General features: G+C 37.6%; 1 protein-coding gene across 8 annotated transcripts in view; it reads left to right on the forward strand.

The window, feature by feature from the left end:
* Positions 1-26,311, forward strand: part of DNAJC13 (DnaJ heat shock protein family (Hsp40) member C13) — a 119,609-nt gene that overhangs the window by 88,669 nt on the left and 4,629 nt on the right. For all 8 annotated transcript variants that reach the window (XR_679192.5, XM_009446500.5, XM_516755.8 and 5 more), the window contains 12 exons: positions 2,919-3,096; positions 4,857-4,948; positions 6,420-6,519; positions 8,268-8,342; positions 8,550-8,662; positions 14,727-14,896; positions 15,056-15,098; positions 15,439-15,612; positions 17,510-17,689; positions 18,040-18,180; positions 20,086-20,229; positions 22,897-22,996. Coding sequence is in view for 7 of the 8 variants with exons in the window: in XM_009446500.5 (XP_009444775.1) it covers positions 2,919-3,096; positions 4,857-4,948; positions 6,420-6,519; positions 8,268-8,342; positions 8,550-8,662; positions 14,727-14,896; positions 15,056-15,098; positions 15,439-15,612; positions 17,510-17,689; positions 18,040-18,180; positions 20,086-20,229; positions 22,897-22,996 (1,510 nt within the window). In the remaining variant the exon portion in view is untranslated. The remainder of the gene's footprint in view (positions 1-2,918; positions 3,097-4,856; positions 4,949-6,419; positions 6,520-8,267; positions 8,343-8,549; positions 8,663-14,726; positions 14,897-15,055; positions 15,099-15,438; positions 15,613-17,509; positions 17,690-18,039; positions 18,181-20,085; positions 20,230-22,896; positions 22,997-26,311) is intronic.

A 26,311-nucleotide genomic window follows, 5' to 3' on the forward strand; every position in this document is an offset into this window, starting at 1 on the left:
TCAATTCTGTGAAGGCTGAGATAGAGGGTAAGGAAGCTGCAGAAGAAAAGTTTGAAGCTAGGGGGGATTGGCTCATGAGGTTTAAGGAAAAAAACTGTCTCCATAACATAAAAGTGCAAGGTGAAGCAGCAAGTGCTGATGGAGAAGCTGCAGCAAATTACCCAGAAACTTAGCTAAGATAATTGAAGGTCACTACACTAAACAAGTTTCTAATGCCTTCTATTGGGAGAGCTTGCCATCTAGGATTTAGCTAGAGAGGAGCAATGTCTGGCTTCAAAGCTTCGAAGGACAAGTTGACTGTCTTGGTAGAGGCTTATGCAGCTGCTGACTTTTAAGTTGAAGCCAGTGCTCATTTACCCTTCTGAAAATCCTAGGAACTTTGAGAATGATAAATCTGTTCTCACTTATAGGTAGAGGCTAAACAGTGGGTACTTATGGACATAAAAGTGGCTATAATAGACACTGGAGACTACTAGAGGGAAGAGGGGGGTGGTCAAGGTTGAAAAACTATTGGGTACTGTACTCAGTACCTGGGTAACAGTCATACCCCAAACTTCAGTATTCCAGGTAACAAGCCTGTACATGTACCCCCGAATCTAAAACAAAAGTTGAAATTATTTTTAAAAAATTATGCTAAATCTGCCTGTGCTCTATAAATGGAAAAACAAAGCCTATATGACAACACGTCTGTTTATGGCATGTTTTACCAAATATTTTAAGCCCACTGTGGAGACCTACTGCTCAGGAAAAAAAGAGCTTTCAAAATACTACTGCTCGTTGGCAATGCACCTGGTCACCCAAGAGCTCCGATGGAGATGTACAAGGAGATTAATGTTTTCATGCCTGCTAATACAACATCCATTTTGCAGCCCATGGATCAAGGAGTAATTTCAACTTTTACATCTTGTTATTTAAAACATACATTTCAAACAGCTATAGCTGCCATAGATAGTGATTCCTCTAATGGATGTGGGCAAAGCAAATTGAAAACCTTCTGGAAAGGATTCACCTTTCTAGATGCGTAAGAGCATTTGTGATTCATGGGAGGAGGTAAAAATATCAGTATTAACAGGAGCTTGGAAGAAATTGTTTCCAGCTCTCATGGATGACTTTGAGAAGTTCAAGATTCCAGTGGAGGAAGTCACTGCAGATGAGCTGGAACTAGCAAGAGAACTAGAATTAGAAGTAGATCCTGAATATGTGACTCAATTGCTGCAATCTCATTATAAAACTTGAAGAGAAAAAGGGGTTGCTTCTTGTGGATAAGCAAAGAAAGTGATTCTTGAAATGAAATCTTGTGAAGATGCTGTGAACACTGTTAAAATGACAAAAGATTTAGTATATTACATAAACTGAGTTGATAAAGCAGCAGCAGGGTTTGGGAAGATTGACTTCAATTTTGAAAGAAGTTCTCCTGTGGATAAAATGTTGTCAAACAGATCACATGCTACAAAGAAATCTTTCATGAAAGGAAGAGTCAGCTGATAGAGCAGACTTCTTTGTTTTACTTTGGGAAGCCACCCCAACCTTCAGCAACCACCACCCTGATTAGTCAGCAGCTCTCAACATCAAGGTGACATTCCCACCAGCAAAAAGATTGACTTGCTGAAGGCTCAGATGATTGTTAGCATTTTTCAGTTAAGGTATGCACGTAGTTTGTTTTAGACATGATACTATTGTACACTTAATAGACCACAGTATAATGTAAAAATAACTTTTATATGCACTGGGAAACCAAAATATTAGCTTTATTTTGGTGATCCGGAACTGAACCCACACTATCTCTGAGGTGTGCCTTTACACCGAAATAATACCAAATGCTTGTGATGGGGTGACCACTGACAGCTTGTGAGCCTCTTTATCTTGATTGTTGAAGAATTGAATTTTGTGAAGTTTATTCATAAGAAGTTGTTCCTTGCCCAGCTTTTTCTTATATTTTGTGCCTACTGCTATCCCACTGGGCCATGTTTATATGCCTTTAACTCACTAGTCCTTCATGGATGTACAAGGCCAGTTACATGCTCATTTCATCACAAGGGATATCAGACCACCAGACACAAGGCTTCCTCTGGCCAATATTAGGAGAAAATATAGGTTGAAAATAAAGATTTTTTTAGAAGATGACTGTAGTCACATCAGATCATCTTTTGTGATGATTCCTCATCACTTCCAGAAGCAGCTGAGGAGCTTCTTCTGAGTGCTTGGGGATCATATAGGGAGTTTTTGCTTTCATTTTTTGTTTTTTCTATTTAAAGATGGGTCTCACTGTCTTGCCCAGGCTGGTCTCAAACTCCTGGCCTCAAGCAGTCCTCCTGTCTCAGCCTCCCAAGTAACTGGGATTACAGGTTCAAGCCACTGCCCCTGGCTTGTAGGAGGTGGCAAAGAGGATTTGGTGGTTGATTTGTTTGTGAAAAGGAAAGAAGTGAGGCTTTGTTTTAGAGTTTACTCTTAGAGGAAAAATGTACTATGCCATAATGTATATCACGTATCACAGAGTAATATATATGTAAATAGCTATTAAGCAGAATGAGTTAAGTGACTTGTGACGTCCCTTTGAAAATTGTCCTTTGAATTTATGTTCTAAATTTTATATAACTTTTAATTATAAAAATATAACCAAATTTTAGAAGTTCTGTATCATACTATCTGTTACTTCGATTGATAAAGGGAGGAGGTATTCTAATCTCAGAATTGTTACACTAAGATCCTAATGGGAGTATATCAGATCTCTGGAAGTTGAGAAATACTTTATAATGTTTCCTGCCCTCTACATCCCCCCTATAGTGCATAGGTGTATTCATGTGTATGTATAATTTAATCATGTTTTATTCACTTTCATAGCTTAAAGTTCTTTCTTTTGCTATGGAGTTATTTCTTAGGGAACCCATGTTGTTTAAATACTTGTCTGCATTGATTAGGTTCCAAAAGCATTTGCTGCAAGTCTCTTGGATTATATAGGCTCGCAGGCCCAGTACTTGCACACATTCATGGCCATCACACACGCGGCAAAAGTGGAGTCAGAGCAACACGGAGATCGCTTACCGAGAGTAGAAATGGCTTTGGAGGCTCTGAGAAATGTCATAAAATATAATCCAGGTATGTGACTACACCTTTGATCAGTAAGACTCGTATAATACAGGAGCCCTAAAAATTCCAATAATCAATTTTATCAGGGAAACTCAGGGAAAATTATACTTGGTTATAATGTATTAATATAACATTACAGGGAATTGACCCTGTAATAGTTTTACAATAAAAGTTAAGCTGGGGAGAGAGGTCAAGGCACTATGTTTAGAAAAATTCATGTCTTTATGAGAACATGTGTCTAAATGAGTTGAAAAGGCAGAATAGTTTGATAGTATAAAATTTCACATTGATGTCTTAACATATCAAGTATAAGTGCTTGAATTAGATTTATTTAATAATAAGTGATCTAATTTTTGCCTCCTTTCTGGTCCCTAACCAGTGCCATGTGCATATGGGCACTGATATTTTTCAAAAATTGCCTGAAGTTTTTGGTGTATAAAAATTGAAATAAAGATATGAGAGTTCCTACTCTTAATCATCTTTAAGAGGACATTTCCAAAAACATTACTCTAGCCTGACTCCAGGGAGATGGATGAGTGAAAATGTAACAGCTTCTCTCAACTCTAACTTAGATAATAAATATAGAATATAAACCTAAAATGATACAAATTCAATTTAAATTACTCGATCTTTTAAAATAACATTGAACATTACCTTTCAAGTACATTTTTACTCTTCTTAGTATGTATTAAAGTACTGTTAAAATTCTGACTTTTGGGTTACTGCCAAAAAGTTATTTAAATAAAATAACAGTAATTAAATATTGGGAAAATTACGCATTTACAAGATGTACATTGGGATGTTATTAAAGACAGTGTTATAAAATCTGAAGAAAACTTGTCTTTTATTTGGAGTTGTCAAAGTGTCGAATATTACTAGTGGTATGTTAGGTACAAAGAAATTGTAGCAGAGCAGACTATTGATTTGGAACTTGTAAAGAGTTGAAGAAAGGCCTGTGCAGAAATCCTTCTGATAATATCCATCAAGTTTATTAGAATTAACTCTCTCGTAATTTAGAAGTATGGTTTGTGTGTCATTGATGTATTTGACAGTTATTCCCTATCAATAAGTGGTTTGAAAATGAATTTAAAAGCAACATATTTATAGAATATTCTCAGACTCTTTAAGTTGAAGGAGTCTTACTGAGCTATCTTAAGAATCCTCAAAAGATAAGAAATTACACTGTATGTTTTACTACCATATAGAAGAGGAAGGATATGCTGAACAAAACGGAAGTAAATATATGGGATTAGGATTTGAGGTGGGTAGGAATGGAAATACCATTTCATTTTATGTATTTTCACAAGGAGTGCTTTGTATATTCATACCAGTTTGTTTGTATTATAGTTAAGTGGCAGAGTTCTAACCTAGTCTTATTTAAAAGCCAAATCATGTCAGAGTCTCCCAGAATATAATTAGGTTGAGGGGGGTAACCCTAAGGTCTAGAGGTAAAGAGTGAAATTACTACCTTACACTTTAGATTTTTGAGCTGTATTTGGATTGTTTGTTTGATAAAGGTCTTAGCCTGAGGGTTAGGGGTGGGGATGGGAATGAAAACAAAGTAAACCTAAAAAGCTCTAGCACCTTACATTTTGCCTTTTAAGACTTATGGCTCCTTAGAGGTCCTCCACTTACTTCATGTCACAGATGTTTAGAACCGGTTATCAGAGACTTAAAATTGACAGTAAACAACAGTGTATATCGGTTTTCTGAAGTTAAATAATTTCAAACATCTCTTGGAAGTAAACCATTTTATTCTTATTCTCTAGGTTCTGAGAGTGAATGCATTGGGCACTTTAAGTTGATATTTTCTCTTCTCCGAGTTCATGGAGCTGGTCAAGTGCAGCAGTTGGCTTTAGAGGTAAAAGCGTTTTGTACTAAAGCGTGTTGCCTTTCCTACCACTTACCATGTGTAATTTGAGTCTCGATCAGTCATTGTCTGAAGTTGAAGTGTGCTTTTTTGTTGCATCATTTTGCCTATTAAGACACATCAATATTTTTTGAAATTTGAATTAACATGCTCAATTTGAAGAGTGAATATTGCACAATTGCACAATGTCGTTCTAAGTGGTTCTCTTTCTGTTATGCGTTAGGGCTTGGGATAGTGTTGTACAGTGTCAGGTATGAGTTAAGAATGGGCTTTACTGGGGAAGCTTAGAAGCCACACATCAGCAAGAAGATGATAGAGGGTTTCTGATTGCTGTGTTCCTATGGAGAGACATACTGAGGCCATATCTGTTGGCTACATACTGTGGGTTTGCATTTCAGAGGAGTGATCCTTGTCCCTCCCCCGCAGTTGAAACTCCCTTCTTACAAATCTAGTACAAGAGCTACCTTTTCTGTGAGGGTTACAGACAGACACCTGGGTATGCTGCTGTTATAGGAGTTGCCTAAAAAGGCCAACTGCCAGAACTCATGAGTCTTAAGAGTCCAAGAGAAGTTGGAGTCCCCTTGTTCAGGATATTGAAGCCACTGGTCCCATAGGATGCTGTTTAGATGTAGCCTTTTCTTCTGAGAGAAGCAAGAAGTCCCTAGTCACAAGTAGTTCTTTGCCCAGGCAACCGAGACTTCCCAGGATTATTTCTGAGATCTTGCTCTTTGTGACACACAGTTTATTGCAAAGAACACCAAATGCAACCCTGCAGTAACAGGTATATAGATGGTTTATGAATAATTTGTGTAACATGTTCTTAGATAACATTTTGGCTTAAAACAGATTTTTAATAGAATAAAAAAACTTTAAATTGGTCAAAGAGCTTAACAAGCAAGTTATTTAAATCGAAAAACATGTTTTCCTACTTAATTCCTTCAAGCATCTTGTAACTTTTTAAATAAACGTCATTAAATGTAGGATATGTTGCACTGAGACACTGACCAATGATGTTTAGATGTATACTCTCAAAGATGTGAGTGGTCATCCTTTCTGAAAGAAAAACATACCTATTTCTTTATAATAGAAACATAACCCCAATCTATTGTGCAGGGTACTGAAGACATTTGCTTTTTTCCTCTAAAAGTAAGAGTCCCAGTAGTGAGAATCATTATTTTCCTAATCACCAGCCCCTATCCAAACTCTGTAATTGGAAAACACTATAGTATATACCTTAGTTCTGGAGCATGTATGGGTATAGGATTGAAGGCTTCTTAGAAACCTCAAGGTATTATTTCCAAAGAGATTAATAAAGGCAATCTTTTAAAATTAAACTCTTATCTAAAAACTAAATGTTTCATCCCCCAAACATTTGTCTCACTTGTACAGTCTATATGACCTAATTTGATTTAGGTTCAAAATTATTTCTGAAACTTTTACTATCCTGTTGATTAATTTTCAGGTTGTGAATATAGTGACATCTAACCAAGACTGTGTCAACAATATTGCTGAATCAATGGTTTTGTCCAGTTTATTGGCTCTTCTACATTCATTGCCATCAAGTATGTATACAGATGGAATTTTGGAAACCACAGCAAGATTAGCCCATGGAAAGGAGTTGTTGCATAGTTGATACAAAACCTCAAACAAATGTCATCTATGTTTAGTTTTAAAGTGTTATTTACACTAGATTTGTCTTCCTAATAATGTTTTACATACGTTACTGTCTTGCATTTCTCATGTCAAAAGTTGAAAGTTGGGGGTGAGAGAGGTCCAAAACCAAAGGAAAATAACCTGGGATTTTCAGTTTGTTGAGATCTACACATGGGTAATTGAGAATTAACTAATATTTCATGGTTTACTAAACATAAGTAATCTTGGATGATAGAAAACATGCTTAAGATACAGATGGCCTTGTATTCAGCTTAGTGTTCAAATCTGTGTACTTTGTCTTTTGCTGATTTGATATTAATAAGATAAAATACCAAGGTGGTTTAAAAAAATATCAACCTTATTTCCTGAACACAGCCTGCCCTAATCTATATAATTACCTAGTCTAATAGTTTATAGTTGTGCTAAAACCAACCCTGAGATTGCTTTTCAAAGGCAGGAATATTGAGTTTGTAGGCAATTACAATATAACTTCAAACTCAGCAATAACCAGAATACATTGCTTAGTTGGCTTTGCCAATCCCTTTGAAGTCATGTTAATCTTGAATTCATGTCTGTCCACCTCCTTAAGAGAAGGAACCGTGTCGTTCATCTTATATACCAGTGGCTTGCTTATGTTTGGTGTTTATGTTTGGTAAATTGAGTTGAATTTCCATGGAAATTTTTTTTTTTTTTCAATACATGATATGCTTGAAACAGGTTTTAAAATGGCAGCTTTGTAAAGTCATTTGCAGATTGTTTTTATCATACCTGCAACCTTAGTTGGTTTTTCTTTTTTCTTGGTTTTCAGTAGCTTTGTGAGACTTCAAACAATGTAAAACTAAACTGGTTGGTGAAGTAAAGGATGTTATGGAACTCATAATTTTTAAAAGTGTAACTTTATACTTATATAGTCCAGTCAATATTTTAATCTTACAGGGAAAATAGCTGGCATCCAGATATTTTAGCCTACTCTCTATCATTCAGACTTCAGACTAAATTATCTTACACTGTTTGCTAAGGTACATTGTTACTATTCTTGTTGTTTTCATCTCAGCCTAATACTTTGCAGCCTCTACCTTATTTGCCAACACTTTATTCCTTTGGCAACCTGTCATTCCCATTTGACTCTAGAAGAGTTAAGTCCAGTAACCTATACTTGCATATAATATGGTAGTGACTGGGTGAGAGGCACACAGGCTTTGTCCAGAAGGATGCAATTATGTCTTAGAATGGAACCCGGTCTTACAACTGCTACTTCCTACTTTTTCCCTCAAGACAGTAGCACCAGGTAAAAATCTTAGATGCCTGATTAGAGTGTCCTCTGGGTGTCAGGAAATCAGATTTTTGGATGTGCAGTGCACAATGAGGTAGGAAGACGGGGTTTTATAGTGGTTATGAATCTGGACTTCAGAGTCAGACCTGCATACAAAACTCAACTATACCACTTATTAGCTGTGAGACCTTGGGCCGGTTAAACTGGGCATCAGCTTCCTCACTCATAACATGGCCATGAAAATACCTGTCTCACTGGTTATTATGAGGATTAAATATGACATCCTGTGTAGAACATCTAGTTAAGTGCCTGGCACAGAGCTGGTGCCAAGTAAATATAAGCTAACCTGATGATGCATTCCTTGAAATGTCTTTTACTCTGCAGGTCGTCAGCTTGTTCTGGAAACTCTTTATGCTTTGACATCGAGTACAAAAATAATCAAAGAAGCAATGGCAAAGGGTAATGTATAGAGTGCTTTCTTAGCTAGTCATGTGCAATATAATGAAGCTTATTTTGAGCTGCATTTTACAGCCTGATAAACTAGAAGAATGCTTTGGAATGTTTACAGTTTTAAAAAACTACATTCAGTTGAAATATGGTTGAAAATGAATTCTGATTAGAAAAGTCAAATTCTTTATAAGCGCTAATTCTCTTTTTCCTTCATAGGTGCTTTGATCTATTTACTGGATATGTTCTGCAATTCAACACATCCACAGGTTCGAGCCCAAACAGCAGAACTTTTTGCCAAAATGACAGCAGATAAACTAATAGGTCCAAAGGTAGGCACAAAATAAGTTCTTGAAAGGAAATTAATTATTAAAGCATTGTTACTTTGATACTGATTTCAAGAAGTTTACCGAAATCTGAGATGGTGAGGATAAGGAAATGACGTGATGTGAAAGCTGGAAAATTGACATTCCGGAAATTGTTCCTATATATTACTGTTTGAGAAAACTAGAGTCAGGGCAGGCTGTACTGGAATTGAAAAGTCTTAAGAGAATGTTTGGATTATGATAAACTGTTCATCTCCCTCAAAGAGGGAACAAAAAGTATATCAAGAGTATGACAGAAGATAGGTTAGACTTTCACACTACAAGGATTGGCCTGTGGAAATAACTAGTGAAGGAGATGGTGGTTTGTGTATTTTACATTCCACACCTGAATTATTAAGGACATGCCACCCTCAGCAGTGAATTCATATAGGGACATGAGTGTAACAACACTTCTGGCTTCCACCTCTGCAGGGAGATCTTTTATTCCAAATCTGGATGATCTCTGGATCCATGGTCCAGTTTGGAGAGCAGGATACCTGTTAAAACAATAGTTCTGAATAGAATTTCATTCAGGTGCAAGTGGTATCAATGTCCCTTTATTTTGTTACTAAGTCAGTTTCACAAGTAGTACTCACTGAAGAGTCCTCTGTGCCTGCCCACAAAGCAGCCCCTTAGTCATAGGGAGAACATGAAATAAAGGCTCAGGAGTCCTACTTTCAGAGTTTGATTCAGTTAGATCTAGGGTGGGGCCCAGGAGTCTCCATTCCTAACATGCTTCCAAAGTGATTCTTTTGAAGCCTATTTGGACTGATATTTAGGGATCATTATTCAAGCAAGTCCACAAAGGCACTTTGGGTAAGGAGGAGGCTAAGATCCCCTACCTCTATCTAAAGCCAGGGTGGCTTCCTTTGTACACATTGTGCCTCCATGTAAAGTTCAGTTTGAAAAAAAAAGTCCGAGGCTAATTAAACACTTTTTACATTAATAAAACAAATTGGATTCAGTTGTTTTCTTGCTCGAGCTCTCAGTCTAGGTATTGAGAATCTGTCATAGGACCTGAAACAGTTTTACTTTAGTAATAAGTTAAGTCTTCTGCAGGGTTGATGAGACAAGCAAGATTACATTTGGAAGCCTACAGGAGGGTCTATAAAATAGTTAATATTGAATTTCCTTAAAGCTAGAGCTAGGTAGCACATAACTGTAATATCTAATATTAGTTATTTTTTCTTTATTAATTTTTTTTATTATTATACTTTAAGTTTTAGGATACATGTGCACAACGTGCAGGTTTGTTACATATGTATACATGTGCCATGTTGGCGTGCTGCACCCATTAACTCGTCAATAGTGTTTTAGACGCTTAAGTATGTACTGGAATTGACTGAGCTCTTTGGTTATATTTCTGACCTTTGAAATACATGAGGGACAAATTTTATCAAGCTGACTGTTTTTACAGTCAGCTTAAACTTTCTGTATAGACAAAACACAAGTATCAACACCTTAATTGCAAGAGATTCTAGAACCGGGGTCGGTAAATTTTTTTGTTTTTGAGACAAGGTCTGGCTCTGTTGCCCAGGCTGAAAGTGCAGTGGTGCAATCTCAGCTCACTGCAGCCTCTGTCTCCCAGACTCAAGCCATCCTCCCATCTCAGCCTCCCAAGTAGCTGGCACTACAGGCACGCACCACCACACCTGGCTAATTTTTGTATTTTTTTGTAGAGGTGGAAAGGTTTGGCCATGTTGCCCAGGCTGGTCTCAAACTCCTGAGCTCATGTGATCCACCCGCCTTGGCCTCCAAAAGTGCTGGAATTGCAGGGTGAGCCAGTGTGTCTGGCCAAATTTTTTTTTCCTTTTTGGTAACAGTTTTCTTGAGATATTAATGTCATTGACATACCATACAGTTCACACATATCTAGTGTACAATTCAGTGGTTTTTAGTATATTCACAGATTGAGCGATCATAATCAATTTTAGGTTTGATTTTCATCAACCCAAAAAGAAACCCTATTTCTGTTAGCAGTCACTGTCCATTCTCCCTTTCCCCTAGCACCTGACAACCACTGATCTATTTCCTTCTGGATAGATTTGCTGAATGCTGGGCATTGTATATAAATGGGATCATACTATGTATGGTCTTTTGTGACTGGCTTCCGTTGTTTTCATCTATGTTGTAGCAAGTATTAGTAAATTTATTTTTATTGCCAAATAGTATTCTGTGTTTTGGTATCCATTTATCTCAATGGACACATGGATTGTTTCTATTTTTTGGCTCTGCTAAAGTACACTACTGTGAACATTTGTGTACAAGTTTTTGTGTGGACATGTGTTTTTGTTAGGAGTGTAATTTCTGGGTCATATGGTAACATTATATTAAACCTTTTGAGGAATTGTCAGATTGTTTTCCAAAGTAGCTCTACCATTTTACATTCCCCTAGCAATGTATTTATCATCTTCTCCTCTAACACTTGTTATATCTTTTATTACAACCATCCTAGTAGGTATGATGTGTTACATCATGGTTTCGATCTGCATTTCCCTGGTGGCTAATGTTTTCATGTGCTTATTGGCCATTTGTACAACTTTTTAAGAGAAATGTTTATCTACATCCTTCACTAATTTTTAAATTGAGATTATTTATATTTTTATTATTGAGTTGTAATTGTTATGTTTTAGATACTAGTCCCTTATTATAGGTATGATTTTTAAGTATTTTTTCACATTTTCCTGATTGTTTCTCCACTTTCTTGGTGGTGCCCTTTGAAACACAAAAACTTTTAATTTTGAGGAGATCCAGTTTATTTTTTGTTTGGCTTGTTCTTTTGATGTCATATCTAAGAAACCATTGCCTAATCCAAGGTTACAAAGATTTATGGCTATGTTTTCTCCTCAATTTTATAGTATTAGCTCTTAGGTTTATGTTTTTGATCCATTTGAGTTAATTTTTATCCATGGTATGAGATAGGGGTGGGCCAGTAAACTTTCTCTATGAAGGGCTTCACGCTGCTGATGAAGACATACCCAACACTGGGCAATTTACAAAAGAAAGAGGTTTATTGGACTTACATCTCCACGTGGCTGGGGAGGCCTCACAATCATGGTGGAAGGTGAAAGGCATGTCTCAAATGGCAGCAGATGAGAGAGGAGAGACTGTGCAGGGAAATCTCCCTTTTTAAAACCATCAGATCCCTTGAGACTTACTATCACGAGAACAGAATAGCACGAGAAAGACCTGCCCCTGTGATTCAGTTACCTCCCACCCCGTCCCTCCCACAACATGTGGAAATTCAAGATGACATTTGGGTGGTGACACAGCCAAACCATATCAAAGGACCATATAGTCAATATTCTATCCTTTGTGGGGCATGTGATCTCTGTTACAAATATTGAGCTCTTCTGTTGTAACAGGAAAATAGCCATGGACAGTAAATGAACAAATGGATGTGGCTGTGTTCAAACAAAACTTTATATATGAAAATAGATGGCAGGCCAGATGTGACCCCTTGTTTGCCAGCCCGTGTTCTAGAATAGCTGAGTAACCTGAACATAACTGGAGATTTATGGTCACGGTATTTGCCTTATGTAAGTTTTTTGCTCAAATGTTTAATAGTATACACACCAGTGAGTAATAAACTTATGTAGTTCTTAGCATTTGAAAAACATCCTGGTAAACTTTGCTTTAATACTGCTTTTTACAGATGATAGACTTGGGTCATTCATTAAATTGAATTAAATTAGAATACTAAACAAGCATTCTCAGAAATCCGATAGGAAGAGACTTTTGATTTTGTATAGCTGGTCAAATAATGTGCCTTTTTAAAAAGTATCAGATGACAGTAGGTTAAATTAAACAAATTTAGAAATGAAAGGACTCATGTTAAGACAGTTATCCTAAATACAATTAAAGTTTGCTTTCATATCAATTTGATAAGACTCATAAATATAGCTCTTAAATAAGACATTTGAAATTCACCCAACTGGTCAATAGATGATTTCTGTAGCAGTCACACAAATACAGCTTATTACAAGTATATAGTTCACTTCTAAAAAGGTTATTACTTCAAATTTAGTTTACTTGCCATAAAAATTTCAATTTTTGTTTCAAGCTGCAAAATATTTTAAAATAGGTTAGTTATTAGGAGTTCTTTTAAATACTAGTCTATAATGAAATCTGTTAAGACATATCAGATATTTCTGCCCTAAAATTTATGTATAATGATTACAACAGTGATTCTTATTAGACAGCTAAGTATGTTTCAGAAGACAATTTTGTTAAAAACCTTAAACACAACAGTCAGGTACAGTGACTCATGCCTGTAATCCCAGCTATTCAGGAGGCTGAGGCAGGAGGATTGCTTAAGGCCAGGAGTTCAAGACCAACCTGGGTGAGGGAGAGAGACCCCATCTCTTAAAAAGAAAAACAAAAAAAAAAGGTTAGAAGTTAGCCAAGCACGGTAGTGCACCTGTAATCTTAGCTACTCAGGAGGTTAAGGAGGGAGGATTACTTAAGCCCAGGAGTTCGAGGTTGCAGTGAGCTATGATCACACCACTGGACACCAGCCTGGTGACAGAGTGAGACCCTGTCAAAAAAAAAAAAAAAAAAAACCCAAAAGATAAAAAAAAACAATAAGCAGTTGTATTAAAGGTGATGTAATTGGCCTGATACAGCAAGATGGCAGCATAACGTTCTGAGCAAAACTCTTGCTTTATGAATCACAGATCACTGACTTAATGAGTCTGGGTAACTTGTCTGTCTTTAGCTCCACAGTGAAAAAATTGAAATAAATGGCCTTTAAATCCCGCTCTAACTTTTAGGTGCTTCTTTGACATGTATTTCTCTGGTCTTTGTGAGAATGAGCTACTAGGGGCAGATATACCACAGTGAGCAGGTCAAGCATTGTTCTTACACTCAGGGAGCTCATGACCAAGAAGAAGGACATACTTAATCACTTTGTCTACCTTCTCTTGTCCTCTGTAGAGTTTAATTATATTTCAGCACAATACTCTCATCATATTTAGGGAATATAGGAAGAAATAAGCCTGTGAAACCTCTTGTTGAGTTTACCTTGATGGTATTATTTAATATATAACAAATGCCCTTCCATGGGAACCCCAGGAGAAATTGCTTTTTTCCTCCAGAAACAGTTGGGTGTCTCTGAAGCAACTGACATGATTTTATTTTGTGGGTGTTCTGTTATGTAATTGAAATTTAGTTCATTGGCTGCTAGGAAATTCAGAGCTAAATTTGTAGTATATCTCTCGCAGTTATGGAGGTTTTATGTTTCTTTCGTGTGCTGACTTCATATTAGTCTTCATTTATTCAAGTATTTAAGCATCTGTTATGTGCCAGGGGCTGAGAATACAAGCAATGAGTAAGAAAGATTGGGCCTAGAGGGTTTCCGTAAGATAAGATTTGAGCCCAGAATTTGACACGGAGAAGAGATAAACGTGATGATCTGAAGGAAAAACACTTTCCCAACCCTCATTTTTCCCTTTGCCCCATGCCTCACATGAATTTTCATTTTGTCTGTATGTATGTGCTAGATGTATTTTTTAAAAGCTGCTTTTTAAATCCTTTCTGGAAAAAGACACAGTGTAACATAAAACATGCAGCAAAATAAATGCACTAGAAAATACTTGTAAGACAGAGGTAGAATGAGAAAAATTAGTTTGTGTGGGCAGGGGCTATAAAAGAGAGTGTGGAAGGGACAAGCCTGGCTAAGGGCATTCTGCATATTGTAAGGCAAGACCTACGAGGTGTGCTCTGGGAACTTTACCATACTAGTGATACTGAGGCAGGGGGTGAAAATGAAACTTCTTTGGTCACCATGGCGGAACAGAGAAAATGAAACTTGATAGGTAAGTAGGCTCAGGTCGTACTGAGTCTTATTTAAAGGTACCTTTGCATAAACCGAGGATTATCTTTTTCACTCCAGAACTTTTAGGTAATGGTTATGGCCCACATAAGTCATAACACAAATTATGTTGATATTCTATCTTATTAGCAAAATACAAACAAAATATTGAGGTGTTTCCAATAGGTGTCTTTTTCATTCTCAAACCTCCTCGTATAGGTTCGAATTACGTTAATGAAATTTCTACCAAGCGTTTTCATGGATGCTATGAGAGACAATCCTGAAGCTGCTGTACATATTTTTGAAGGAACTCATGAAAATCCTGAGTTAATTTGGAATGATAATTCCAGAGATAAAGTGTCCACAACAGTTAGGGAAATGATGCTAGAGTAAGTAAAAACAAAGGTAATAATTTATAGCCTTTAAATAAAATCACTGGGAAGGGCAAACATTTCTTACTGTGCCCATCACCTCTAAAACTTATGCTAAAGGTTAATGAAAATGTATTTGTGACTGAAGTTTGGTATCCATCCCTTTTTTTCCCCAAGGCACTTTAAAAATCAGCAGGACAACCCTGAGGCAAACTGGAAGGTAAAATATACTTTTATTTTACATCTTATTTTTTGTTGATTTAGTTGTTTTCACTTTCTACTGAGTCAGTTTAATGCTGACCTATAACTACTTTGTCATCAAGACTCTTGGGTATTCCCCTGGAAAATAAGGCTTCAAACATAAAAATTGGAATACTTACTTTCGAAGTTAGTAAGAGCACCCTTTCTGAACTTTATTAAGAAAAAATAAAACTCATAATTTGATTATATTATGGCTATTTATGGACTGGTTACCATTATAAACAATTCTTTAATATGGTGTGCATTTCTAGCTTCAAGATTATTAAGTGACTTGACTGTGGTTCTTTCTCTATTTAAAGTTGCCTGAAGATTTTGCTGTGGTGTTTGGAGAAGCAGAGGGTGAACTTGCTGTTGGAGGAGTCTTCTTGAGGATCTTTATTGCACAACCAGCCTGGGTTCTAAGAAAGCCTAGAGAATTTCTTATTGCCCTGTTAGAAAAATTAACTGAGCTCCTAGAGAAGAACAATCCTCATGTAAGCTTCAGTCAAAAGCAAAACATTTCAAAGACTTGGCTAACTAGACTGATGGTGTTTCTCTTACAACCTTATTCACAAAGACCATGAATTAGGAATTGGCCAGCTCTTTCAATATAGCAGCCACATTTAAATTCACATATGCCCCTCGATCATTTTTTTGCCATGTTCAAAAGTGAAGCTCTTTAGTATGTTTATGAACCGAAGTTATAGAGATATCTATATTGAGAGGATGCTATTTCTAACAGTTACAGAAGCCCGAAAAGAAGGTTTTTACTGTCCATCTCTAATGAATATGTAATTTTAAGGAGAAACCTGTGTGTTCGGTGTTCCTCTGAGAGTGTGTTCTGCTTGGGCATGTGCTGCACTCTACTTTGTGTATATGGCAGGGATAACCCTAGTCAAAGAAATTGACAGAAGAGTAGTAACTATGTGGTTGAATCCTGTATCTGTGGCTGAGGCTGCCAGGGAAGCAGGAGTGAGTGAAAAGGTAACTTTGGTCTTGGGTTTGGCAAGCCAAATACCGCGATAGTGTATAAGATTTTGTTTTTCAAAGTCTTTTTTGTTTTCAGAAGGTTTAAGATTTTGTTGAGATTGAAGACAATTGACCTACATGATTGTTGTTTAAACAGGCTGGCTACAGAATAAGGTGATTAAGAGCCTGAGTGGTGTTATTTGATGGTCCCAGCCATACCACTGACCAGGTCTGTGACCTTGGGCAGTACCTCATGACTCTGCCTCAGTTGCTGCATTTATAGAATAGTCATAGCACCTGCCTCTGAGGCAGAGGTTCTGATGAGTTAATACATATATAGAATGCTTAACATAATGTCTGGCACATTTCAAGTGCTTAGAAATTAGTTACTATCATTAGCTTAGTAAAACATATTTTTAAAACATGATTAGCTTGCTGAGTATTTACCAGTGCTACTTTCCATAGTCATATTCCTCCAATAGGATTTCTACTACATACATAGTTTGCTTGGAAAATGCAGTCCTCAAAAGCTAAAACTTAGGGAAAGCACATAGCAGTTTCCTCCTATATCACCTTTCTTTTTGGACACATTCCAATTTTAATGTTAATTTAAGATGCATTTTATTATGTTTCTGGATGTGTGCATCTGGTGGTATAAGCTGAAGGTCTTTCCAATCCGTTATCCACAATAGAAAGTGCTTTGTGGGAGCCAGACATGTTAAATAGTAGGATTTTTAATGAAACTGGGAAAAACATTTCACTAGTTCTGCATTCTTCTGGATTATTGTTCTGACACTAACATACCTGCAACATGGTCTAAAAATTTTTAGTAATATCATTTGGGACATGATCTCTTAAACCTGCAATAGAGGCTGGGCGCGGTGGCTCACGCCTGTAATACCAGCACTTGGGGAGGCCAAGGCGGGCGGATCACCTGAGGTCAGGAGTTCGAGACCAGCCTCAACATGGAGAAACCCCGTCTCTACTAAAAAAAAATACAAAATTAGCCAGGCGTGGTGGTGCATGCCTGTAATCCCAGCTACTTGGGAGGCTGAGGCAGGAGAATTGCTTGAACCTGGGAGGCAGAGGTTGTGGTGAGCCGAGATCGCGCCATTGCACTCCAGCCTGGGCAACAAGAGCGAAACTCCGTCTCAAAAAAAACCTGCAATAGAAATTGGGTATACCTAACCGATTGAAATCCTGCTTAGATTAAAATAGCATATTCTTAAAGTCCTTTAGATTCATGCCTTTTATGAAAGAAAATGGGAAGTTCATTGTTCTCTTAGGATTAGTGAATCTGTTTTCAAGTATCAGCACTTAGAACTTTTGAATCCCTAGTTTTGAACACCAAATACATTACCTTGGATATTTAGGACTGTGTGAGTATTTTATAGTTGATTTATTTTTGTTTTACACCTGCAGGGAGAAACTCTGGAAACCTTGACAATGGCAACAGTGTGTCTCTTCAGCGCACAACCTCAGCTGGCAGATCAGGTCCCGCCATTGGGCCATCTTCCCAAAGTTATCCAGGCAATGAATCATAGGAACAATGCCATTCCTAAGAGTGCCATTCGGGTTATCCATGCCTTGTCTGAAAATGAGGTATCGATGAATACACTTAGTAGTTTATAAGCTCCAGAATTTATCTATGCTCCCTTCTTGACGGATATAAGTTGTAGTATTATATAAATCCCCTTTCTGCCATGTGTCCTTTTGCATACGAACCACATGGTATTTTATTAGTTCTGGGTTTATCAAAACTGGTATTTATCAAATCAGTTTTGATAAATACCATTTAGGTGATATAATTAATAGATTAAATTTGGTTCAATTCATTGTTAAACTGAAAGTAAGGGATTCTTTTTTTACTTATTTACTTATTTTGTTATGGTATTTACTATGTTATATAAATATTGCCAGTCTACAAGTAACCTTCTCTTTTGGGCACTTAGCTGTGTGTTCGAGCCATGGCATCTTTAGAGACCATTGGCCCACTGATGAATGGAATGAAAAAGCGAGCAGATACTGTTGGTCTAGCCTGTGAAGCAATTAATCGAATGTTTCAGAAGGAGCAGAGTGAATTAGTAGCACAAGTAAGTGACTTTCTAGATTTAGCACTATTTTAGGAAAGCAAACATACCAAGTAGATTTTTACCTATTTGGTACTGATTTGGTTTCCTTGACTTAAGGTTGGTGAGAGTTAACTTGTGAGTTTGTGTATAAACAATTTTATATTTTATATATACAAACACATACAGTAGTGTGTATAATACGTGTGTATATGTGTATGTATATATACATGGATGTTTGTGTATATATACACACACACAAAAATGGGGCCAGCTGCCAACAGTCTTACCAACTTGAGAGTACTTTTATGGTGTATAAAATTTACATTTTGGCTATCCATTGTGCAATTAGCTTAGTAGCTTGTTTAGCTTGATTTGTAAAATGTGCTTCATCCTCTTTGGAAAAATTCATTCGTTTATTTATTCCTTTGTTTCTTAAGTCATGTTTAAGAAACATGCCAAGATACTGCCTTTTTCAAAGAGACTATCCACCTAATGAAAACTGGACTTGGTGGATATCCATGTAGACAGATGTTGAAGGAACAAAAAAGATGCAATAAATTTAAAAACTTACAAAAGCGATCTTTCTAAAATGTAACTCAAAGAACAAATACCACATGATCTGAATTGTAAGTGGAGTCTAAAACAATCAAACTTATGAAGCAGAGAGTAGAATAGTGATTACTAGAGGCTGGGGTTGGGGAGAATGGGAAAATGCTGGTCAAAAAGTACCGTTTCTGTTAGGAAGAATAAGGCTTTTAAGATCTATTGTGCATTATGTTGACTATAGTTAATAATACATTGTATATTTCAAAATTGGTAAGAGTAAATTTTAAATGTTTCCACAAAAAAATAAGTATTTGTAATGGTAGATATGCTAATTAGCTTGATTTATTCTGCATTGTATGCATGTGTCATAACATCACTTTATTTCCCATAAATACATACAATAAAAAATAATAAAGTATTTAAATAGAATTCTGAAATATAACTGAGCCATTCTTCATCTTAAAAACCATTCAGTGGTTTCTCATTACCTGCCAGATGACTAAGTGACATCTGGTATCCTTAGCCAGAATACAAGGCCCTGCATCTTTATTATCTGGGCTTCCCCTTCTCCCAGCCCCTCAGCCTTACCCACTGGACCCTCATTGAGGCAAGTAGAGCTGTTGGGTACATCTCAAGGAGATACTGGATGCTCTAAGGTTCAGACTTATGATTGGCTTGAGGAGTTTGATGTGTAGGAAAGAACATGAGCTGGTACTACCACTTGTTGGCTCTCTGACCTCAGACATGATATTTAACCTTAAAATGCTCAGATTTCTCATCTGTAAAATAAGGTTGTGACTATCTCAAAAGGTTGTTATGAGAACAGTACCTGAAAAAAGAGGTGCATTCACTAAATGTCTTTTATTTCTTCCTATTCCCTCTGAGTTTCAAAATGGATAGTGAAAATTGTGACGTTAGATTATTATTCAGCTTTTATTAGGCTGATATGAAATGTACGATGACCACAAAGATTGATGTTTGAAGAAAATATGAAAAAATACTAATGTATTTCAGAGATTGTTGCCTATTAATACAGTGTTACTAGGGCAGGCAGCCCAGTATAGGGGCTAAAAGCTCAGGTTCTATGTTTTCTGGCTCCAGATACATATTTTAATACTGCCCAGCTCTGTGATTATAAACATACTTTTACCCTCTGTGCATTAATTGAATAAAATAATTGATGTATAGCATTTAGAATGGTTAATGGACAGAATAAAATCTCATTAAATAAAAATGTCATTAGATACTTAAGCCTGTGAATGGCATTAAAATACGGTGCAACAGGCTGCCTTCCAGGTAAGTCCTGGGGGTAAAATTATTTCTTCAGTGGATGATTTGCATTTTTTCTGTGTGTTTATATATGCTTAATATTTCTTCTAGGCCCTGAAAGCAGATTTGGTTCCATACCTCTTAAAATTACTCGAAGGCATTGGCCTTGAAAACCTGGACAGCCCAGCAGCCACTAAGGCTCAGATTGTTAAAGCTCTCAAGGCAATGACTCGAAGTTTGCAGTATGGAGAACAGGTGAGTCTGCATAGAGTCAACTTTTGATATTCTAAAAGCCAGGGTCTTGGCCATGGATGGTCCACGTACCTGTGTTCAAGTTCCACTTACAGATATGGTTCTGTTGGCTGTAACTGGAGAAGATCCAGAGCCCAAGGATGGACTTGCATACCTGCCTCATAACTGATGAAAAAGCATAAACCATATACTCAGTATTCAGGAGAATTCTTCTGGATAGTGATGGCATGTTGTACATTTCAGGAAGAAAAATGCTGGAAATCTTTAGCATGGAATATGCAGCATTTAGTGCTGCTTAAGATTAACTTTCAGCTCTAGGAGTTATTGATGGGTAGTGATAACCAAATTCATTAACCATCCGATAATGCTATTTTAAAAGATGTAGAACATCATTTTTGTTTTTATTTCCTTTCTTGCTGGTGCTTAAAAAGTGTTGGTTTTTTTTTCTTTGGTCGTGACTTTGTTTTTCCTATGTGTGTTAATGTATTTCAGCTGCACATATTTGCTGACTTCAGGCCTGTTCAGTAATTTAATTTTCCTCATTGGTTTTATTTTTATTATTTCCTCTAAGGAGTTCCTCATTCAGTGTACTATATAGCCCTATCTACTAATGCTCATTTTCTTTTAATTGACGTGAAATTTACATAGCATAAAATTAACCATTTTATGGTGAATAGTTAAGTGGCATTTAGGACATTAACAGTGTTGTACAAACACCACCGTATCTAGTTCCAAAACATTTTCATCACCTCTGTACCCATTCAGCAGCTACTCTCCCTTTCTTCCTTCCCCCAACCTTTGGCACCCACCAATCTGTTTTCTGTCTCTGGATTTACCTCTTCTGTGTATTTCATATAAATAGAATCATACATATGTGACCCTTTGTGTCTATCTTATCATTTAGCATGTTTTTAAGCATCATCCATGTTACCAATGCTTCATTTTTATGTCTAAATATGTCATTGTACGTAAATGCTCCAATTTGTTTATCCATTCATCTATTGATGGACATTTGGGTTATTTCCCCTACTAATGTTCCATAGGTTTTAATTGACTTCAGCTACAGCTTCCTGGTAGTGAATTTACTGGATTTGTATGTTTCAAGTAAAGAAACATTTTTCATACCATTGTCATTCTATCAATATGATCATTTAAATGATTTAAAATGATATTAGGCTGGGCGCGGTGGCTCACGCCTGTAATCCCAGCACTTTGGGAGGCCGAGGCGGGTGGATCACGAGGTCAGGAGATCAAGACCATCTTGGCTAACACGGTGAAACCCCGTCTCTACTAAAAATACAAAAAATTAGCCAGGCGTGGTGGCAGGCGCCTGTAGTCCCATCTACTCGGGAGGCTGAGGCAGGAGAATGGCGGGAACCCAGGAGGCAGAGCTTGCAGTGAGCCGAGATAGCGCCACTGCAGTCCAGCCTGGGTGAAAGAGCGAGACTCTGTCTCAAAAAAAAAAAAAAAAAAAAAGAGATATTAAAGAAGAGAGGCAGCACTTCTGCAGATATTAAAGAAGAGACTGCAGTATTGCTGCAGTCATTAACTGATGTGTTTTTAGAAGTATTTTCTTGGTTTTTGCCTATGAGTGTTCTAAATGCCAAGCAAAGCCTCTCCTGCGTACCACTTGCAGCAGTTGTCTTGTCTTTGACTTGCCTCAGGATTCCTGGTAATGAAATTAGCAAAGTAATCCTGACACCCACTTTCTACACCCAAGGGAGGGGAGGAAAGAGGTATAGTAGTTTCTAAATAGGAACTCCCCTACCAGCTTTACAACTAATCACTTCCACTGCTGCTTCTTTCCTGGGCTGGAGCAGGTGCCCCCCTCCCTTGGACTCACATGGTCCCCTTGTATAACCCTACTTTAATTCTTACCACAAAATTATTTGACGCTGTCTTCCCTACTAGATTGTAAGCACTTCAGAGACAGTCTGTCTTTCTCATCTTTGTGTTCACTGTGCCTACCACATAAGAGGTGCTCAGTAAATACTAGATATGAACATTGATGTGCAAAAGCTATTCACTAAGGTGGTATTTCCTAAATGTTTTGTCACACAGAAATGTCTTTCATCTTAGTTTAGTGCATATTCCCACACATGTATTATTTATACTCATATATGTGTATGTATTTCAAGTATATACAAGTACCCATTTTACTTCTGATACTCTGATGCTTTCTATATTGACCAATTTTGTTTTTTCAACAACACTCCTGATTGTTTCATAAACCTCTTTAGGTCACAGCTCATAATTTGAAACACTGCTTTAAGTTTTAGCTCAATTTGGCTGTACCTTCTGCCCAAACTCCTTCCTCAGGAATAGCTCATCAGCCCATACACTGTCAGCCATCTGTTACTGTCACAAGAAAATACTCTGCATAGGTATCTTCCTCCTTGAATTACATATAAGTCGGTAATTGTAGGTTCAAATAATAGAGTCCAGCTTCAGAGGGACGACTGACTTGAGGACTTCTTTGGGTCTGCCTTAATGAGATGTGTCTGGCATAGTGCCTGCTATGGAGTGTTTGATGAATGCTAGTTCTTGCTCCATATTTGGGTCTTTCCTCACTGGCCTTCTTCCTTGTTGCTTTGGAAGTTGGTTTTTCTTTTTGTCTTCCAACATCCAGTCCTTGATTTTATGTTCAAAGGGCTTGTTTTACTTTCCTAGGTGAATGAAATCCTGTGCCGTTCTTCAGTCTGGAGTGCCTTCAAAGATCAGAAACATGATTTGTTCATTTCTGAGTCACAAACAGCAGGATACCTCACAGGTAAGCCATACCTAATTGGTTATTGTAAGACACCTGGCAGAAGCCACTTGGACCTTCCTTTTGCCCTAAATAGACTTAAAATTGTGTTCAGAGTGTTTCTTAGGCTACCAGCTGACCTTTCTTGGAGGTGCTATGAGCATGTAGTAGACCTATGGTCTTATCTTTATATAGCATGCAAACTGTTGTTGTGTTGAATGGGTACTGACTAAAGCATGTATTTTGTTCAGTTTTGATCCAGTTAATTGGGTCATAGAATATATTTGGAGCATGTCTGTATTAAAGTATTTATCTTGTAAAGAGAAGGAATAAATATCTGCTGAGGAATATCAGTGTCAGAAACATGATTCATCATTCCATATCTGTCAGAATAACAGATTAAAACTCCAAATATGTATAATTGTATGTAAAAGATATTCTTGGCTGGGCGCGGTGGCTCACGCCTATAATCCCAGCACTTTGGGAAGCTGAGGCGGGCGAATCACGAGGTCAGGAGATCGAGACCATCCTGTCTAACACAGTGAAACCCCATCTCTACTAAAAATACAAAAAATTAGCCAGGCGTGGTGGTGGGCACCTGTAGTCCCATCTACTCCGGAGGCTGAGGCAGGAGAATGGTGGGAACCCGGGAGGCAGAGCATGCAGTGAGCCAAGATTGCGCCACTGCACTCCAGCCTGGGCGACAGAGCAAGACTCCGCCTCAAAAAAAAAAAAAAGATATTCTCCTAAGTTTCCAGTGATTCGTTTATGGTTTTGCTAAATATTTAGGGTGTGTCGTTTTATGGGGGTGGAATACATAGGTATCATGAATGAAAGGATGTTTTACTGCTTTGGTTTCAAAAGATACTATGTTTAAAACTCAGAACATTTGACACATTAATTGCATAATTTTAGAATAGTCATTTTCATATAGGCTTCAACATAAGTCAGACTCTTGCTGAATGCTAAAGAGGCAATATCTAGTCTGCTATAAAAGTTCTTAATTTGAAATTAACCTTAGGAATATGAGGCGGTTCTTGCTGTCTGCCTGAAATTGTAGTATATAAAAAGATGTCAGCCCTGCATTCTCTCCTAACCAAAGATGATAAACTAAGAGAAAAAATTATCACCCAGGGTTTCTAAGCCATTGTAATTGTTTCAATCTTGATTGCTAGTATAGAAGTTTATAAGATCATGAAGACTTTATCTTGAATATTCAAAATTAGAGGCTTTGAAGGAAATTTTACCTGGTTTTAATTTTAAACTTGGTGTGACACTTTTTTTTCTTCACCATAACCACTTTAATATTGACACTCCTAAAGTTGGAGCAGAGTCCTAAAATTTATAAACATGCAATGCTTTGGCTGCAGGTCATGTCCTGTTCAGAACAGTGTCATAGGTTTTTATTTTAACTTTTCCATCCCCTGTCCCTCATATCTATGGAGAAAAATACCTAGACTGTGTTCTCAGTCTGTCCCATATCTCTCTTCAGATTTGGTGTTAAAATTATAGCTTCTAAGTAGGAGTTTGTTCTTATAGGCACTATAAAAACTTTACCTCTTTAGCCTATGTCCAAAAGTTCACATACCACGTTTTCATGGCATTACATTCATTACTTTTTGTATAAGGATGGTATGATTGAAAAAAAAATCTGCCTTATTTTTATTTTATTATTTATTTTTTTGAGACAGTCTTGCTCTCTCACCCAAGGCTGGAGTGCAGTGGTGCGACCTCAGCTCACTGCGACCTCTGCTCCCTGGATTCAAGTGATTCTCCTGCCTCAGCTTCCCAAGTAGCTGGGATTATAGGCTTGCACCACCACACCCAGCTAATTTTTGTAATTATTATTATTATTATTATTATTTTAGTAGAGACGGAATTTTGCCATGTTAGCTATGCTGGTCTCAAACTCCTGACCTCAGGTGATCCACCCACCTCGGCCTTCCAAAGTGCTGGGATTACAGGCGTGAGCCACCACACCTGGCTTTTTTTTTTTTTTTTTGCGACGGAGTCTGGCTCTGTCACCCAGGCTGGAGTGCAATGGTGCAATCTTGGCTCACTGCAACCTCTGCCTCCCAGGTTCAAGCCATTCTCCTGCCTCAGCTTCCCAAGTACTTGGGATGATAGGCATGTACCACCATGCCCAGCTAATTTTTGTATTTTTAGTAGAGGCTGGTCTCAAACTCCTGACTTCAGGTGATCTGCCCACTTCAGCTTCCCAAAGCATTGGGATTACAGGCGTGAGCCAGCATGCCCGCCCTTTTTTTTTTTTTTTTTTTTTTTTTGAGACAGAGTCTTGGTCTGTTGCCCAGGCTGGAGTACTACAGCATGAGCTCAGCTCACCGCAACCTTTGCCTCCCGGGTTCAAACGATTCTCCTGCCTCAGCCTCACAAGTAGCTGAGATTACAGGTGTGCACCACCATTCCCAGCTAATTTTTGTATTTTTAGTAGAGACGGGGTTTTGCCGTGTTGGCCAGGCTAGTCTCGGACTCCTGACCTCAAATGATCCACCCGCCTCAAATGATCCACCCGCCTGGTACTCCCAAAGTCCTGGGATTACAGGTGTGAGCCACTGCACCTGGTCAGCCTTATTTTTCTTAACTAAGAGTAAATTGGCCCTGAAGAATAGTAATGTGTATATTATAAGCTTCTCTACAGGAAAGCCTCTTCTAATTCTTCTGTTCAGTCTTATCTATCATTCTTTGACTTAACTTGATGAAATAAAAAACATATGTCCTTGACTTACAGAGTGTGAACCAAAAGGTCTGTGGTTAGAATCCAGAAGAAATAGGGGTTTATCTTCAGAAACCTGGACTTCATTTGGTCCTCGCCCCCATCCACATGCTTTAGTAACTATAGGGAAAAGGTATAGGCAGTAAAAAGCTTCTTGTCTGTGCCTTTCCTTTTACTTGGATCCATGCGGTGGCTTCTGAATGAGATATGAAAAGTGGCTGTGAAGGGGTTAGAAGAAGGTTAGGGAAAAAGAAAAGTTGGGGTATACAAATTTCTTTCCATCCCTGAGCCGGCTTAAGGGACAGCAAGTTCTGTACAGGTCTGGCCAAATGGGGAGATGGTATAAAACCCAACCAGGAAGGGGCATGGAGATAATGAGTCTTCCAGAAGGCCATTACTGAAGCCTGCAGACGTGTCCATGTAGAACAGTCTGGACAAGCTGTAAGCATTGTTGACCCCAGAATTGTGAAATTCTGAGCACGTTATCAATCTGGGATGCTCTTTTTTAGCGATGTCAGTTGCTTGAAATTTTTTCATCAGCTCTAGTCTGTCCTATTTGAAAGGACCAACTTGCCAGGTGCAATGGCTCATGTCTGTAATCCCAG

Source organism: Pan troglodytes, chromosome 2, assembly GCF_028858775.2.
Source record: "Pan troglodytes isolate AG18354 chromosome 2, NHGRI_mPanTro3-v2.0_pri, whole genome shotgun sequence".
Classification (NCBI taxonomy): Eukaryota; Metazoa; Chordata; class Mammalia; order Primates; family Hominidae; genus Pan; species Pan troglodytes.